At 32.5% G+C, this 18,939-nt stretch overlaps 1 protein-coding gene and 1 long non-coding RNA gene across 3 annotated transcripts in view; both read right to left on the reverse strand.

The window, feature by feature from the left end:
• Positions 1–18,939, reverse strand: part of LOC142234549 (segmentation protein paired-like) — a 373,789-nt gene that overhangs the window by 164,831 nt on the left and 190,019 nt on the right. For both annotated transcript variants that reach the window (XM_075305709.1, XM_075305710.1), the window contains exon 2: positions 8,721–8,930. In XM_075305709.1, coding sequence (XP_075161824.1) covers positions 8,721–8,930 — 210 coding nt within the window. The remainder of the gene's footprint in view (positions 1–8,720; positions 8,931–18,939) is intronic.
• LOC142237109 (uncharacterized) lies at positions 17,554–18,309 on the reverse strand. Its single transcript, XR_012722345.1, has 2 exons — positions 18,174–18,309; positions 17,554–17,743 (listed from the first exon to the last, which is right to left on the reverse strand). It is a non-coding gene; the product is annotated as an uncharacterized LOC142237109 (long non-coding RNA).

Here is an 18,939-nt window from a genome sequence, read left to right on the forward strand (position 1 = left end):
GTTTTTTATGTGAAATAAATACTTTTGTTTTTAACTAAAAAATATGTTTTATTTTAACATTATTTACATTGCCGGTTTTTTGAAGATTTTCAAAATACACGGGAGTATTAAGACAAGACTAGACAGTAACATGAAAACAAGATCCCCTTTATTAACACGGGGACCAAGGGTATTCAATAAAAACATCATCTTCATTTGTGTTTCTAAATACGATAAATTCCAAATGCAACCAAAATGGTGTATAAATGCAAGTACAACAACAGTTCGCTCCTAAATAAATTTATTTGTGGGTTGAAATCATATTGTTTGCCGTTTAAAAAATAATGCACTTTTGAATATTTATCTTCAAAATACTATAGGATTCGATGGAAAAATATTAATGTTTATACTAGACTTCCGACAAATAATTTACAATTTCGGGAAGAACACAATCTTTTATGGGAGAAAATGCTTCCACACATATAGTAGAGGTGGAGAACTATCGATAGCACTATAGGCACTATCGATTGTTGGGCACTATCGAGCTACTATCGATAGCAGCCAGACATTTTCGATAGTACTATCGATAGTTAGTCGATAGTTTGGCTTTCACATCACCAAATATTTTCCTTTTTTGCGACGTCTGCTGCAGCATTAAAAGGAATGGATCGCTTTCTCCAAAGAGGTGTAATATTTACTTTTAAAGTAGTTCTGAGTTTTGACTATGTGTTGAATTTCAGCTAAACTTGGGAGCTCCATGACAGTCAGTGAGTCGACCATGTCAGGCATGTGATTACAACAGCACAGACTCAGAGAAAGATTTCGCTACCGAGAGAAAAAAGAAAAATAAAATCTTTCAAGTATGGAAATATTTTAAAAGGTCAGCCCTGCCAGCATTTCAAAGTTCCATTTCATCCTCATCGCTACCACAGACTCGTAAGTGACACTGCAACAATCGGCAACTGTGATAGTATTTTACCATCACTATTCGCATGAAAGTATTTTGCCATCACTATTGTAACAAGAGCCATTTTATATTTTGTGAAACACCAAACACAACTAGCTTCTTATAATTTATTTAAATAAAAATGATAATGAAGTGCTGAAAACATAGCTATTTCGCTTAAAATTGTGAAAGGTATATTGGTGAACAATTTTTGACTTTCCAAATGGAATAAAGTGATAGTTTATTAATATTTTTCCAGACACGCTGCCTCCATTGGAAATAAAAGCACTGGCTGATAGACGCTACAACATGTAACTTACAACTTGTAACTCAACATCAATCTTTTATTAATGCATAAAAATATGTTAAATGTGATGTGATAGTCGTATAAATGATATATTTATGAGAAATAATCGTGTTTTACTTGACCACAATGTTTCTTTTACAACTATCTTAAAATGCACTTTGTCTGATTGTTTGAAGGGGCTCTTATTGGCGTCCTTCTAAATGTATCCAGAAGGGCACTTAATAATTGCACTCATGCGATACTTTTTTGTAGTAACTTGGCGTGGTATAACTTCTCAATAGTGACGGCGCTTTTCCGAGAAGTTTTGGATATCGTATACGACTGTTTTCGACGTAGTGGGGATTCTCAGAAGCGCCCCCAAATTCAAAAAATGTTGGCAGGGAGAGGACAAACAATTTTCAAAGTGCCTTAATTGCGGAAAGGAGTATAAAACGACAAGAACATATAGTATTCTTGGGTCAATCATAGACCAAGGAAGGTATAAAGGGTGATACGGTCAAAATTTGGTCAAGGGAAAACGCGTGTAAATCGGTGAAATCGTTTATTTAACCCTGGACAGTCATCCTTATTTTTTGTACACTAACGTCATCCTTCGTCATTTTGACTACGGCTTATTTCAAGATGCTATAACTTGCACTGTGAGCAAAAATGTGAACCAAAATTTAATTTATTTTCTTACTCATTTTGTTCTTAATTAGTATACAACAAAAATTCATAAAATATTTGCATTTGTATAACTTAAATTTATCATTTCCCAATCGACTAAAATGCATTTTAGATCGAAAATGAAATTACGCGTCGTCATTTTGACGAAGGATGACTGTCCAGGGTTAAAAAATCAAATTAAATTTCTTTTTCAAGTTCAATTAGTATAAAATTCAGGAAAAATATTCAGTTACACAGAAAAAAAGGAATTGGTGAAATCAAAGAATTACAATTCTTTGGGCAAAAATTCTTAATATGATATAAACTTTTCTCTGATATTTAGAATTAAAATAAAAGATCAAAGAACATCATTCTTTGATTTGAACAATTAAGATTATATGATTTTTCGAATTAACAGTTTCATTGATTCTGCAAAAATTTTCTATGAAATGAAGAAAATAGTTATTTCTTAAATACTTTAAAATATAGATAAAATTTGTTGTTTCAACAAATTAGTAAATGTACATTGAACTCAATATAGAAACACCTTTTTGTTATTTCTATGTCGAACACACAAATTCAAAAAAACTCTTTTTTCACACTCGCACAAAATGTAATGCATGTAATTGCATATAAAGAATTACTCAAATCAATAAATTCATTCTTTGATTTTTACAAATGTGATTTTATTGTCTTGTTTGTTAGTGGAAAAACTATATAGCAAAGAAACAATTCATTGATCTTCCTCATTGCATATAAAGAAGTACTCAAATCAACAAATTCATTCTTTGATTTTTACAATTGTGATATAATTGTCCCGTTATTAAGCTTTTGGTAGTGGAACTGAATTGGCGTTGGCGTTCATATTCGTGTATGTAAATGATCAGTTGAAGTGAAGCATTTATCGAGTTCGGTCAAGTTAATTTTGTTTAAAGGTTTTTAAAAAAAATTGTGTTTTGACTTGCTTAGTAAATTCGGTATAAAAAGTTATTAATACATACTACAATTGTGAAAAACAGTGATATTGTGCGATCCAAAAATATTGGAGAATCATTTTTTTTTTGATGAATTATACAATTGCCACATTATATGAGGAGCCGCAGAACAAAACGTACTTTTTTGCATTTTTTGGCAAATTGATTTTTTTTTTTATTTTTGTAATATTTGTGTTGAAATCTACTAAAAAAATCTAATAAGCATATTTGATTTTTATTTTAACCAAGAAAATGGATTCTTAAAAAATTGGTGCGGCTCCACATATATCAGTGTTCTTCTAATAAAAACTCCCGTATAGCAAAGAAACAATTCATTGATCTTCCTCATTGCATATAAAGAATTACTCAAACCAACAAATTCATTCTTTGATTTTTGGAATTGTGGTATAGGATAAAATTCTAAAAATCAAAGAAAAAATTTGTTAAAGTGAATAGCTCTTTAGGTGCCATTAGAAAAATCAAAGAATTTTTTCTTCGTTATTACAAAATTAATATATCATTTAAATTCTAATTAGTGATTTCTCTAAAATATAAATTCAAAAAAATCGTTTAAAGCGAACAAAAAAAATGAGTTCGCAAGATATATTTACGCAGGATAACGACAACATCGAAATTATAACCATACCAGGCAACCAGGTCGAGTCGATTGAAACCATTAATTAACTGGGGATGTGAAGAACTTTTATCGGACTTTATAGAAAAAGGCATCGATGTAGAATGTTTCAAAGAAATGAATTCAAAATGTAATACCAATTGCAAAATACGAAAAGAAAACGTAAGAAAATGTTTAACCTTGTTTGTATAAGCGTGCTTTATATTAATAATCTGTAATGTATTTAGGGATTTCCCTTGTTTGCTGTAGTTGATACATTATCTATGGGTTCCAGTGTACCTAATTGGATATCTTCATCAAGTTTTACTGAAAATTTGGAGTCGTCACCAACATCTTCCCTCCAAAGTTTATTTGAAATTCAGCCAACTGACATTTCTTTAACCGACAATAAAACTAAGGTGAGAATTTCAGAATATTTTTTGTATTTTAATAATTATTACCTTTCATGTTTAAGACTTTGGAACAAATTTTGCAAGCTACAATTGTTGGAAAATCTATATTGGATATTTCAAAGAAAAACGAAACATTGTCATTTAAATCGTAATGATTTATGCGAACTAATAACTCATTTTTGGATCATCAATGACTTTCAACATGTGTTGTCTTCACAATATTGTCGTGAACTTGTGGACTCTATCTTGAAATTATTTCCAATAGAAGATAAGGTAAATTATATATGTTGTATAGAATATTTTTACTTCATTTAAGTTTTAATGATAATATAATTTTTTCCTATAATAATATATTCAAACAATTAATTCCTCTGTTTATTAGGAATACTATATAAGTGAAAATAAAAATCTGAAGCGAAAACTGGCAGAAAAGTATTATAGTTTATTGAGGAAGTACAGGGAAAAAGGAGTTATTGAAAGTCGATACCACTTGAAACGGCAAAAAATCACATTAACAACAGCAAAAATATTAAAAACCCGGATAAAGTCCAAGAAACTGATTTTTCTCAATCAAATTGGCAATCAACTATGGCTTAAAAGTAATAAACAACCTGAAGCTCTTGTTGTAGAAAAGTGGCGAAGCACTTTTGATTTGCGTTTAAAACATATTCGAATGGCCAATACTAAAACAGCAAATTGGAATATCCATGGTAAGATTTTATTTGTTTATATTATGTATTTATAATTATTTCAACTAAGAAGACAATTGCATAATTATATAATTTTGTAAATACTATATTACAGATTGATTGTATGTATAATTTTTTTAAGAATGTCATTTTATATTCTTACTATACACAAACACATATGTATAACCTTCAAACATATGCAATCATATTTGACTCATTATTGATTATCCAAACTGATTAAATCAATCATATATGATATCATTTAGGAGTAAAATATGAGTATTGTGCATAAAGAAAGTGTGCCCTCAAAACGATTTGCCTCAGTGAATCTTTAAATAATCATTTTTCTGATTGATTTAGCACTCCTTTCAAATATTCATGTATGAGTCAAATAGGAGTATTCTGAATAAAGGAAATGTGCCCTCAAAATGATTGGCCTCAATGACTCTTCAAATAATCATTCTTACGATTGATGTTGCATTCCGCCCTAATATTCATTTATGAGTCAAATATGAGTATTTTTCATAGAGAAAGTGTGCCCTCAAAATGATTTGCTTCAATGACTCTTTAAATAATCATTTTTTTGATTGATATTGTACTCCGTCTTAATATTCATTTATAAGTCTTTACATGTAATGTTTTTTCTTTTATTTATTTTTATTATATAATATTTTGTATTATACAATATGAAAAAAACTTAGAGAAAAATGTTGTAATTTTTGGTTTTGTTCATGTCCATAAATTCTATTATAAATTATATGTTACGTTATATGTAAGTTAAATTAATATTTTTTATGTTTTTGTTTTTAAATATATATTTATATGTTTTAAAACTATATGAAAAAATTTAAGAAAATGTATTTGTTTGAAATCTATATAATATCTTATATAATAAATTTAAGTAAAGTTATATATTTTAAATTATCTAATACATATATTTAATTATAAATTGCAGAAAAAGTGCAGAAATGAAGCTCATTTTTTTTGCCGCCTTTCCGCACGCTCCTTTGCGTGTACAACATATTGTTGCAAAATCAGGGTTAGTCTGTAACTCAACGTCGAATTCTTTTAAGGCGGTTGAGGTTGAAAATGGCACTCCGATAATACAACCGATATTGTAACTCAAAAAAATTAATTAATTTGCGTTGGTCTTATAGTGTGAAAATATTTTATTCAACTGAAAAATATGTATTTTATTTCTCAAACATAAAAATTGACAATCTATAATGTACTGCGTTGATTCAAATTTAGCACAGTGGACGTTTATTACATTCTTTTTACAACAAAATCAAACAACAAACAATCATTTTTTAATTACAAGTGTGCTTGTTTGATGAGTGTTAGCCCTTTCTCTGTTGTTGTCGCATATGTTAATCATTAAAGAGTTCTGTGGTGATTGTTTGACGATCGCTTTTTCAAACTAACTGGGAAAGAAAAAACAATCATATGTATGACTTTTTAATAATTATTTTAGGCATCGTGCATATGAAAATCAGCAAATTGAAACAAAAATGATTAAGAATATATCATTTAATGAGTCTCATCACGCAATCATTAATGATTAAGAAATTATTCTCCAAAATGAGTAATAAAAATCAGAACATCATATTTTGGCATAACAAAAGAGTCAATATTTACTCATGGTTATAATTAATCCATAACTGAACATCAGACGGAGTCATAAAATAATCATTCCAATGATCAATCATCCTAACACTCGCAGAATGTTTGGAGGGTAATAATAAAAAATATGACTATGTATATTATCTAAAATAAATGAAAATACTTACTTATAAGCAAATGATAAGATACAACTACTTGTAATTACATATAGATTCAAATAAATAAATTTAAAAACGATATATAAAAAAATATTTGTTTTTTTTTTTTAATTTATTTTACTGGATTTTTTCAGTGGGAGGATCTATTAAACACTGAATCAATTAGTTAAATTGAACAATATTTTCTATGATTTCAAGAATATAACTTTTGTATAATCAGAGAATAAATTATTTAAATCAAGGAACTTTCCAATCGTCGTTCATAGAATAAATTTTATAATTTTAAGAATATATTCTTCAATTTTACGAATTAAAAAGTGGTAAAACCAGAGACACAATTATATAATATATCCAATTTCAATTTAATTAATTATATGATATACCAAATCTTTTCTTTAAATTAACTAATGAATTAGGCATTTCAACCAATTTTACATAGTTAAAATCAAAGAAAAAATTCTACGAACCAAAGAATCCTCTAAAAAAAATATATAAATCAACTAATTTTTTAGTTATTTATTGTATTCGTTTTATCATATTTTTTCTCTGAAACAAAGAAAACATTTGCAGGATCAACGAAAATTTCTTTCTCATAAACAACGAATTATAATTAGTTATATCATATAAATTCACTCTATGAAATCAAGTCCGAAATTCAATGAAATCAACGAATCTGTTTTTTCAGTGTAGGTTTTCGCTTTTCCAAATCCGAATTGCCGGGCCTCACGCTTGACACCTGCCATCAGATTGTGTACAGCCACCTTGTCCACCTTCTTCGCCGCAGAAAGCCAGTTTGCCTTGAACTGCTGCTCGTCCATAGTAGTTTTTTTGGTCTTCTTTAGGTTCCGCTTGACAATAGCCCAGTATTTCTCAATTGGGCGGAGCTCTGGCGTGTTGGGAGGGTTCTTGTCCTTGGGAACCACCTGCACGTTGTTGGCGGCGTACCACTCCATGGCCTTTTTACCGTAATGGCAAGATGCCAAATCCGGCCAAAACAGTACGGAACAACCGTGTTTCTTCAGGAAAGGCAGCAGACGTTTATTCAAACACTCTTTCACGTAAATTTCTTGGTTGACAGTCCCGGAAGCTATAAAAATGCTGCTTTTCAAGCCACAGGTACAGATGGCTTGCCAAACCAGATATTTCTTTGCGAACTTTGACAGTTTTATGTGCTTGAAAATATCTGCTAGCTTTCCCCTTCCTTTTTCCGTATAAAACTCCTGTCCCGGAAGCTGCTTGTAGTCGGCTTTGACGTAGGTTTCGTCGTCCGTTACCACGCAGTCAAACTTCTTCAGCATCGTCGTGTACAGCCTCCGGGATTGCGCTTTGGCCGTCGTATTTTGTTTATCATCGCGATTTGGATTCACTACTTTCTTGTAAGTCGATAGCCCGGCTCGATGCACGGTTGTAGACGATACACCCAGCTTATTTGCGGCATCTCGGAGAGAGAGGTTAGGGTTTCGCTTGAAACTACCGGCAACTCTCTTTGTCGTCTCAGCGGCTTCCAGCTTTCGATTTCCCCCGATCCAGACTTCCTGGCTGTCGACAAACGTTCCCCAAACACTTTAATTACATTTGTAACGGTTGATTTGGCAACTTTTAGCGATTTTGCCAGAATTGCGTGCGAGTATCTCGGATTTTCGCGATGCGCGAGCAAAATTTTGATACGCTGCTCTTCTTGCTTGGACGGCATTTTGACAACTGAAGAGTGAATTCCAAAATCAAAATAGGAGCAACATTCTACACACACACACACCTTCAAAATGATGGGTGTTCAGGTTTTTTAAATGCAAAATTGAAAGAAATACGTCAAGTTTATATTGACCAAATTTTGACCGTATCACCCTTTAGACAACGAAAGTGAATTCACAGCGCTGTAGTTTGTCTGCACACCGTAGATGGCTCTTTTTCGTCTGCATTTGAGTGATTTTTAAATTTGGCTTTAATTTGTTTTCTTTCGTTTGTTCTTTTGATAAAACACCAAATATTGGAAAAACATGTAAAATTCTATACATCCACATCTTTTTTGTAATGCAAATTGACTGATTTGTACGGTAATTCTCGTTTTCCAAAAAGAAATTGAGTCACTTGACTGCGCAATTGAGTGGAATGACTGCGCACTGCAAATAAACAACACCATGATGAATTATCAAGGTATGTCTCTATTTTAATTGGTCTATGGGTCAATGTGCTTCCATATGTTCAGATAAAACAAATATCATAATATTTCGGCAATATCCAAAAATATATATAATCATCCTGCAATAAGATTAAAATGTTTGAGCACGCAACTCATAACACCACAAAAAATTGCTACTCTTGACACCGTCCCAACTCTTGCAGAATTTTAATAATTACTTTTTATTTACATACCGAGAAGTTTAGATACAGCATTTTGTTGAGTGAGGAAATGTTGGGCTAAATCATATCCACGAAGGCCAAACCGTGATAATTCCATTAGTCGGTTTTGAGAAGCCAATGTTGTTAAAGCAGCTGGGGAAGTCCCGTTGGGAAAAATGCCTCCTAGAGCAGGCGGTGATGAAATGTTATGGGGCATAATGGGATTTGGTGCGCAAAGTCCAACTGAAATTAAATAAGACTTCAATTAGTATAAAGTGTAATCGGTCACGTGGTTTTACTACACGCAAAAAGAAATAAGTCTTTCCTCTGAGGTAATTCATTTTATACACCCTCAACAAAAATCGCTTCTCCAACATATGCTCCAAACATATTTTGCAGGAAGCACATATATTATTGGATATTGCCGAAACATCATTATGTTGGTTTATGTGAACACAGTATGTGTTTAAAAACATTTTGAGCCCAAAAATATTATATGTTTGGAAGAATTTTCTGCTAGAGAAGATTGTGCTAAAAAGCTGCCTAATTGCATATTCCCTCACATCTTTCTCACTTCCACCAGGTTTTTTTATAGGAACCGTTAGAAAGTTTGTAAGATGAATATAGGGTACGTGATTTTCTGAAACCATGGAGTGAAAAATATAATATAATATGTGGGGATGCAAACATATATTAATTTAGAAATTTCCTATAAACATTCATGTGTTTAAAAAAATGGACCGAGAGAGTATGCTTCAAGTAAAAAATGGAAGTAACCAATTGGCGTCTTAAAAATATACACACACATAGACAATTTCATTGAAAGTTTTTTCTACCAGTTTATGCCCAAGGAGAAACCTAATATGTTTGAACACTACAAACAATATATTGTTTGGACCAATCCTGAAAATATATGTGTTTGGGAGTTATGTTACAGAAGGGATTTTTTGAGGGTGTAGGCACATCCCATATAGGAAAAAACGCATATAAGAAATTGTATCGGAATACCATGTCTTTTTGGGGTTTTTGGTACGAAAAATGTTTCGTATAAGAAAAAAAGTAACCAATATAACACCTATAAGCAAATTTGGTTATGAGACTGCAACTATTCATTGTTCTTTTTCACGAACAGCACCAGAAAACAATTCTATTAATTTTTGGTAAATAACTTATGAAACCTTAGGCTTCAGACTCTTTGAACAAACAAGAAACAAAATCAGTAGAAAAGTTTTGTATTCGAAACAGCGATTCTATTGATGTCTTAAAATTTACGTATTTATACACTAAACAACGCAGTGGTCAGGGTAAATAACTTGATTTACCAAAAATTGTGCCTACAAGAAGATTTTAGACCTCATAAAATATATCTCGATCGACTCAGAATCACCTCTTGAGTCGATCTAGCTCTTGGCGTCCGTCCGTCCTTGAAATGGTGTTTTTTTTTTTTTTGACACAGAGACGAACTGTATTGAATTTGGAAGAAATCGGATCAAATTTTGATATAGCTCCCATATACAATGCTCTTCAAAACATTTGCAACTAGCCCTATCATGAACTTAGGTTAGGTTAGGTTAAAGTAGCAGCCCGATTAAGATTCAGGCTCACTTAGACTATTCAGTCCATTGTGATACCACATTAACTAAAAGTACCTATTACAAATGGGCACTTCTAGTTTTAACCGCTGAACCATCTCGATTATTTCCTTCTGTTGAACAAACCAGATTGCTCCAAACACATTAGCAGACTGCTTAAGTTAACGTTTTCCTGGTCCGCCAGTAATCTAAAGCTATATGCTCCTAAAGGCCGGTACTATGTTCATTCTTGCGAAAAATTTTTATGGAAACCATTTTTTCGCACATAGAAAGCGGCGTTTTTTTAGGTAGCTTGGAGCGCTATTTTACAGGGAGCGATATTGGATTAAGTTGGTGGTTGTTGCTTGTTTTTACAAAATAACATTTTATTTTTCCTTGGGCAATTGATCTGCTATTCCTTTGATCCTTTGTATAGTTTCGGAACAAAAATATGGTCCGCGTTTGATTTATAAACACACACAAATAGTTTTTAATAAATAAATTATTTCTTAATTCACATTGCAAATGGCGCCGTGCTATAAACGTCAGTTTTTCAACACGAAAAAACAAAGTATCACAAATGGAAAAAATTTCGCAAATTTTTCGCATTTTTTGATTTTGTATGGAGTTTCAACGCGAAAACCGAACAGAGTACCGGCCTTAACACGTGCTTACGCCTTACACAAAATGCAGGACACTCACACAAGAGGGGTTTAATTGATTCTTTTTCCTACGCATCATGACAGCGCATACAGTAGTCATTATGTAATGATTTTGGATTTTTTTGATTCAATTGAGTGCCACAGCAAATGTTTTTAAATAAAAATTAAAAGAAAACTTTTTACGTTGAATTGCCGGTTTTAGGCTTCAAAACTTGAATGTTCCTTTATTTGAAATTTGATGATCTTTAAACTAAAGTAACGGCATTTCTAATTCTATTTTCTTTTTTCTAACATATCCTTAAAAATAAAAAACAATCCTTATATCTAAACATATGTTCTATTATTTATCATAGACCAAGGAAGGTATAGACATCTCAAGTGAATTCACAGCGGTGTAGTTTGTCTGCACACCGTAGATGGCTCTCTTTCGTCTGCAATTGAGTGATTTTTAAATTTGGCTTTAATTTGTTTTCTTTCGTTTGTTCTTTTGATGAAACACCATATATTGGAAAAACATGTAAAATTCTATACATCCACACCGTTTTTGTAATGCAAATTTACTGATTTGTACGGTAATTCTCGTTTTCCAAAAAGAAATTGAGTCACTTGACTGCGCAATTGAGTGGAATGACTGCGCACTGCAAATAAACAAAACCATGGTGAATTGTCAAAGTATGTCTCTATTTTAATTGGTCTACACCAAATGAAACACCACAATGAAACACCAAAGATTGGAAAAATGTGTAAAATTCTATACATCCATACTTTTTTTAATGCAAATTGACTGATTTGTACGGTAATTCTCGTTTTCCAAAAAGAAATTGAGTCACTTGACTGGGCAATTGAGTGGAATGACTGCGCTCTGCAAATAAACGAAAATCCATTCTTATCCGTGTCATTTTTGATAATGGGTTACTGTGCGTAAAAAGAGATACCTGTGATCTGTGACCACATAGAACCTTCTGCCATATAAGTAGAGTCTAAAGAAATTTATTCCCCAATGAATGGCCGATAATTCCTTTTCGATGATTGGTTTGTTCAAATCATGTTTCAGCAGTGTATCACTTGCATATGATATTGGTAAATCTGTACCAATCTCCCCTTGGGAAAGAACAGCACCAAGTTCATAGTTCATAGTCGATTTGGAATATTTAGGCTTCGAAAGACTGTATTTAAAAAAACTACCTATTTATTTTAAAAAATAAATAAGAAAAACATGTATTTTATAATAAAAAACACATTTTATTCTCATAAATCATAAATAAATAAAAATGAATTAAATTTTCTTATTGAAAGATGTTTCTATCTCGACTTCTTCGTGCTCAACTATATTGTATGGGGCTCGGCAGGTTCTAATAGTTCTATAACTTCACTGGAAAAAATCTTGTGTGAAGTTTTCTTTCACGATCTTTCACTACTTACGAGTGGATCTGAAGTAAGAAGCAATCTTTGATAAATATCACGGTTGCATTCTTCCCTTGAAAATTTTCTTGACCGAAAATGTTTATTTCGTGCTTCTGCAGCCTCCTCCGACAAATGGCCGATTGGCAACAGTGCATTATCTATGATGGTCGCCCCATGTAATAGTAATTTATGCATTGTTGGAGTCATGGGATGGCAATCGTATAATTCCACATACATTTGCGCGGTGTTGAAGGCATGTTCTTTGAATTTTGTTGTATTTATTTTGTGTCCACTTGAAATCGTCTCTAATAAGATTTTAAATCTTATTAGAGGCGATTTCATGTGGCTGTTATGTCCGCCGCTAATTCTGTGTTTTCAAAAAATCTCCTACTCGTATTGCCATCATTGGCATTACCAAAATTGGCTTTAGGCATGTCCACAAACAGGCCAGTTTCTAAGCGGAATCTTTCTTGGATTTCTTTTTTCCTTTCTTCTTGTAATGCTTTCTCTTCCAGGGTCCTTTTATTTCCATATTTCTTCACGGGCAATTTATATGTCAAATGCAGAATGCTCTCAAAAATACGTATTTTTGCGTGCTATACCAAAATTCCAAACTTAAGAGCATCGGGACTTATCTCGTTCTTTTTGCTTAAATTATTGAACTCTTTGGAAGTGGCGCCACATATATAGCATCGGCTAGTTGAGGTCGTGTTGGTTACAGCATTGCAAACTTTGCCATCAACCATGGTCATTTTCAAAATGTGATTATAATCAAATTCTTTTCCATCAATATTTACTTTTGTAGGAGTGAGGTTCTTAATTTCATTTTGCACATAACATATTTCCTCTTTTGTTACATCTGTAGTTTCTTTCACATACCGAAATCTGATGGGGCGGCAAAATCGTGGAGATGATGGTGTTCGGTTTTGCCACAACACTTTATTGTTTTCTTTACCACAAATGATTTGAAGGGGGGCAAAAGAACTCAAAAATATACTAGCATCGGATTCGGCGTCTTCCGAGAATTTTTGTTTGTACCGTGCTTGTTGTGACCCGTCACAACCCCATTTATAAATGATCGTTAAGGACTTTCTTTCAATTTCGGGTTAAGGTTTAATAACACTTCTTCCAGGTTGATTGATAACCGTTGAATAGTATGATCCAGTAGGCAATGTAAATTAATTTCTTCAAAGTAGCCGTTACTCGCAATGCCGTCTTTGGTGGTTGCATTCTTGTTTTGCTTTCAACAAAAGGTCGTAACAAGGGTAATTCTTAGGGTTAGTTGCCCTTATTATTTAATAATGTCGTCTTGTTAGATCAGCTTCTACGAACATTTTGAGTGCTTGGATCGGACATTTTGAGTGCAAAGGAGCAATGGTTTCATTGGTCTTGGAATAGGCTTTTCTATATTTACTAGCCTTTGTTGGTGAATTTCCTATTTCTTTGAGCACTTTTGAGGCATTTCTCTTTCCCTTCGTTTGCAATATGACTTGTGAGGCACGTATAATCAATATGATCGAATTTCCTCAGTTTTTCTTCTCTTGCTTCATTCATGAGCATGAGCGTTTAGCCATCTCTGTTTAAATTCATGTTTGATGTAGGAAAATTTATGTTTAAGGTTCTTTTTTCTTTCCACAGTGTCTCCGCAAGACAATAGCAAGTGGTTTTCTAAAAACTCCAATTTCTTATCCATACTTGGTAAATTTTGAAGTTGCATTTGCTCAAACAGACATTTACGGGTCACTATTTTCACCCCCGACGAACTAGGTATCTCCATAGCAAAAAAATGTTTTTTTTAATTTTTTTTAACAAAATACTTTGAACTGCTGTCTGCTGGATTCTGCGAGATTCTGCGGGATTCTACGGCTCTTGTTTTTTTTTTATAGAAAAGCTAAATGTGTAACGTATTCAATAAACAAAAAAATATGATCCGACAAATCCTCATTCATAAAAAAATTGCTTTTGAAATTAAAAAAATTAAATTTTTTATGTGAAAAAGAGGGTATGTTCAACTACCGAAAAATATAACGAAAGTTAAAAATTAAAGTTAAAACTATTATTTATTTAATAGAAGCTTACTTGAACTATGGGAATCACTTTCACTTCACTACACAACTGAAAATAAACATACATGCGTATTGCGAAATTTGATATAATCCGGACACCCAAATCGAAATACGTATCACGTCAACGATCAAATTGCGTCTAACTGCACGGAAGGGGTAACGTATGGTTGTTAAAAAAAGGATGGGGGGTAATTCGGGGAAGTGTTTACTAAAGGTAGACGTCAATATTTTATGCCTACTACGTATTTCAGATTTTGACTTTTGGCCGCCTAATTACTCAATATCTACCTATGTGCCTGGTTAAAATGAATGGTTTTGTAAAATCCGGGTATTTAAGAATTTCCGGTTATAAAAGTTTCTTTTTCAGTGTTACAAATGCATTCTGACATTTTCCGCTCCACAAAAATTGGTTATCTTTTTTCAGAAGTGATTGCTTATTTATTTCATCCATCTGTGTGTGGGGAAGACGATAATTTTTTATATAAACTGGAGAATAATCAATGGTTTGTATTTGTTGGGATAAAAATTATTTACACTCAATTTATCCCCAGGAAGATGGAAAACATCTTCAAATTCTTTAAAATTTCAATGATTGACTCCCTGAAATCAGGATCACATGTTCCAATATCAACATTGGGCAATAAGGCTTCAATCCTTTCAGGATTACATGACTTAGAATGACTAGCATAGCAAATGTTATATTCACTTAAAGGATGTATTTCACAAGCACTGCTTCCAATCTTTACTGCTGCATCTGTAGTATTCAGTATCTTCACGTGTCACGCCTTTAGCAGGTATTATCTCAAATTTCTCATCCACAATATAAAATTTGTCATCAAAAATAAATCTTTCAATATGTAAATTCAATGTTGTAGTACCAATGCACTGTACTGCATCTTCCGTAATGCCAGTGAGTTTCACAGTTTCACTATGGCTTATATTGCCAAAATTATGTTTCTTGCAAATTGAAACGTCGACTCCCGTATCAACCAAAAATCTTAATTCTTTATTAACATTGCCACATTTTATAGATAAACATGCGCTAGATTTTGCTGATATATTAAAATTCTTACATTTGGCCCTCTTGGACAACAGCTTCCTCTATTGTCCGGCCTTCGTAGTTTCCCTCATCTACTGAATAAGGAGATGCTCGAAAACGTTGATTCGATCTTCCGTCATATGAACGGTATTTTGAGCATAATTGCCGCGATAGTCGTTGTGTCCATTATTTCTTGTGAAATTATTGTTATTATTTTGATAATTGTTTTGTCTTCGGTTACTGTTTTTAGTATTGTCATGCCAATTGCAACTCTGCTTTTCGTTGCGTCTGTTATCGCAACTGTTTCTATCGTCGAAACGCTCCCTAGACCTAAACTGATTATCTTCTCTATATCCATTGTTGTTCCCAAATCTACTATTACTTCCATACCTACCATTACCATTATAATTTCTACTTCTTCCACCTCTTAAATTCCTATTATGACCTCTATTTACGAAACACATGTTCTTATCTGCCGAATCTAAATCCTTCTCGGCAGTGATACGTCTTTGTGCCCCCTCGCTTAAGGTTTTCGGCATATTCGACAATAGTATTGGTTGATATTCAGCACTAACACCCTTAACAAAAACATTAAGTGCAATGCCATCACTCACTTTATATATTGCATCCTTCGTCTCTTGTGGTGGGTTCGACAAATTCCCACTCTCAAACGCACTTAACTGATCTGCAAGCTCCGAAATTTTTTCCCTAAACTCAGTTATAGTCGACCTTCCTTGTACCGTTCTTCCCAATTCAGTCAAAACCTGTTGCAGAGTTTTCGGATTCGGAAATGCTTCCTCTAAACTTTTCTTTAATTCACGCCATGTTGTTGGCTTGTTGGGACGACTTAAAATGCTCCTCACTTTGGTTGACCGCTTGAAATTATAGACATACTTAACGAATGTGGGTCTATCTTCTTCTTTCAACAAATCGTGCAGCAAATCAAATTGCGAAATAAAATCATCCAAAAATTTAAAAGTCCCCTTGAACACCTGTAGATTTGTGCCTACCATAGAGATGTCATAAGACGCCATATTGGGAAAACTTTACTAACTACCTTTACAACTTCCTCCTCTCTTCAAGAAGTTCCTCAAATTGTATTTTTAAAGTTTTGACCTCTTCTTCATCAACAACTTTATAAACTTCTGCTTTCAGCAAATTCAACCGTGCAAACTTTTCTTCCAAATACTTCTGTTTGCACTCTTTTTTAAAATTATTTTTAATTTTTGTACTTATGTACTTATTCAACGACTCCATTTAAAATACTAAAATTCCATAAATTCAAAATTTAATAAATAAAATACAATAATTACTAATTGATTTTTTTTTTGGTCTCAATGAATTTCTAAAATCATTCTATTAAACATAAATATTATTATACTTTATTCCAAAAATCACAGTTACAACGTGAATACGCTCCTTTATATTAATTCGAATTCAACTATTTTTCAAAACGTATGTACGCCCTTAATAAGATAAAAACCTGATTCAATACATTTGAACCGGTTATTCATTAATCGAGTACTCATGAAATGTCAAATCAAAACAAAATGCCAATCAGTCGGACATTTGTGAAAAATTATTATATTATTAATTAATTAAGCAGAACCAATTAATGTGTATTATTGTAAATTCAGTTTAAATATATATTGTTAAATTCAAGTTTTCTTCAATAATATATATATACAATATAAAAACAAAAAGTGCCAGCCTTTAAGTTATGGTGTTGTGTTTCTTATTGTTGTTTTCCAGTGCTCATGATTTTTGTGTTTTTTTCTATTTTGCATTTCTGCTTGGATTGCATCAATCCGTACACGCTCACAAAAAATCGCTTCTGTAACATATACTCCCAAACATATTTTGCTTCAAGCATATACATTTTTGGGTATTGCCCAAACATTTATATGTTTGATCTCTTCCAATATATAATATGTTTGAAAGCATATTGGTCTAAACAATATATGTTTGGGTAGTCTAAGTTCCAAACATTTTGTATTTTTGCATCCAAATTCAATAATGTTGTCTTCCAAAAAACAATATGTTATTATGTGAATATATAATATGTTTGGAAGCATTTTGCACCCAAAAATATTATATGCTTAACAAAATTTCTCCCAAACAATATTGTGCTCAAAATTTTATTTATTTATTTATATATTTACAATCATAATGAATTATGAAAATAAACAGGTAATATAGGTGCTAACAACATAGGTTTTCGACCTGAATGCTCAAAATTTTGTTTCTGCCCAATTGTATATTCCCCCACATCTTTCTCACTTCCACGAGATTTTTTAGTTCTTAGCACCTTTTTCTTTAAAGGCCGGTATGCACCTCTAGCAAAATTTTCGGTAGCAAAAATTCATTTAAGTCTACAACAAAAAAACAGGGCTGTGTACACAAATTTTAAACCAGCTAATCGCTTTTAAAAGTTGTTAATATATGTTCCAAATATTCCTCAAATAAATTGTTTATTATTTACAGACCTTTTAAAACTTTTACGCACACAATGATTGTAATAAATTAAATGTTTGCTGCCAAAATATGCTTTTGACAACCGTTATTTTCATTAGAGGTGCGTACCAGCTTACGAAATTGATCGCTACCGAAAATTTCGTTAGCATAAATAGCAATGCATTTCTTATGGGAATGAAATTTTTCGCTAGAGGTGCATACCGGCCTTAATACAAACATTGTAGAAGAAATTATTCAAGTGTATGATTTTTTTTTTATTTTAATTTTACCTTTTGCCGGACGGGGATTCGAACAGCGGACCACACAGTTTGTAAGGATCAAAGAAGTAGCTGATCAATTGCCCAAGGAAAAATAAAATGTTAATTTTGTAATAACAAGCAACAACCACCAACTTAATTCAATATCGCCCCCTGTTAAATAGCGCTCCAAGCTACTAAACACATATATGTTTATAGGCTATTTCTAAATTAATATATGTTTGCATCCAAGCATATTATATTTACAAACATTTTATGTCCCAAACATAATATGTTCTAACATATTAACATATATGTCCCAAACATGTTATGCTAGTTTATGAACATTACATGCTTGCACTCAAAAATATTGTGTTTAAAAATTTGTGTTCCAAACATATAATGTTTATAGCCAAACATATGAAAAACAGTCTTTTTCAACCGTGTAGCCACATTTCTGACGCACGTTGCCAAGATGGCGGTGGGTCTGCATTAATGGCCTCCTTGAGGGCTGCAAGTTTCCTCCGTTGACGGACAATTTTCCCACCCTTTTCATGTTTTGGTTTCGTTGTCTGGGGGATTCGTGTAAGTTTCTCTTCACAAGCTCTCTGCTTTCTCTTCAAATATTCTTCCACTGTCAACTTTTTGGACCGGCAGCTGGATCCACAGCACAAATTTCTTCAACAGGCATGAAATGGTGTGTTGTCAGGATTGCCATGTAATGATTTTGCATTTTTTTGTTTGATGTAATGTATTGTGTTGTTGCAAAAATTTAATGTTGGTATGCCTAATAAGGCCA

The sequence above is a fragment of the Haematobia irritans genome, chromosome 4, assembly GCF_050003625.1.
Source record: "Haematobia irritans isolate KBUSLIRL chromosome 4, ASM5000362v1, whole genome shotgun sequence".
Lineage (NCBI taxonomy): Eukaryota > Metazoa > Arthropoda > Insecta > Diptera > Muscidae > Haematobia > Haematobia irritans.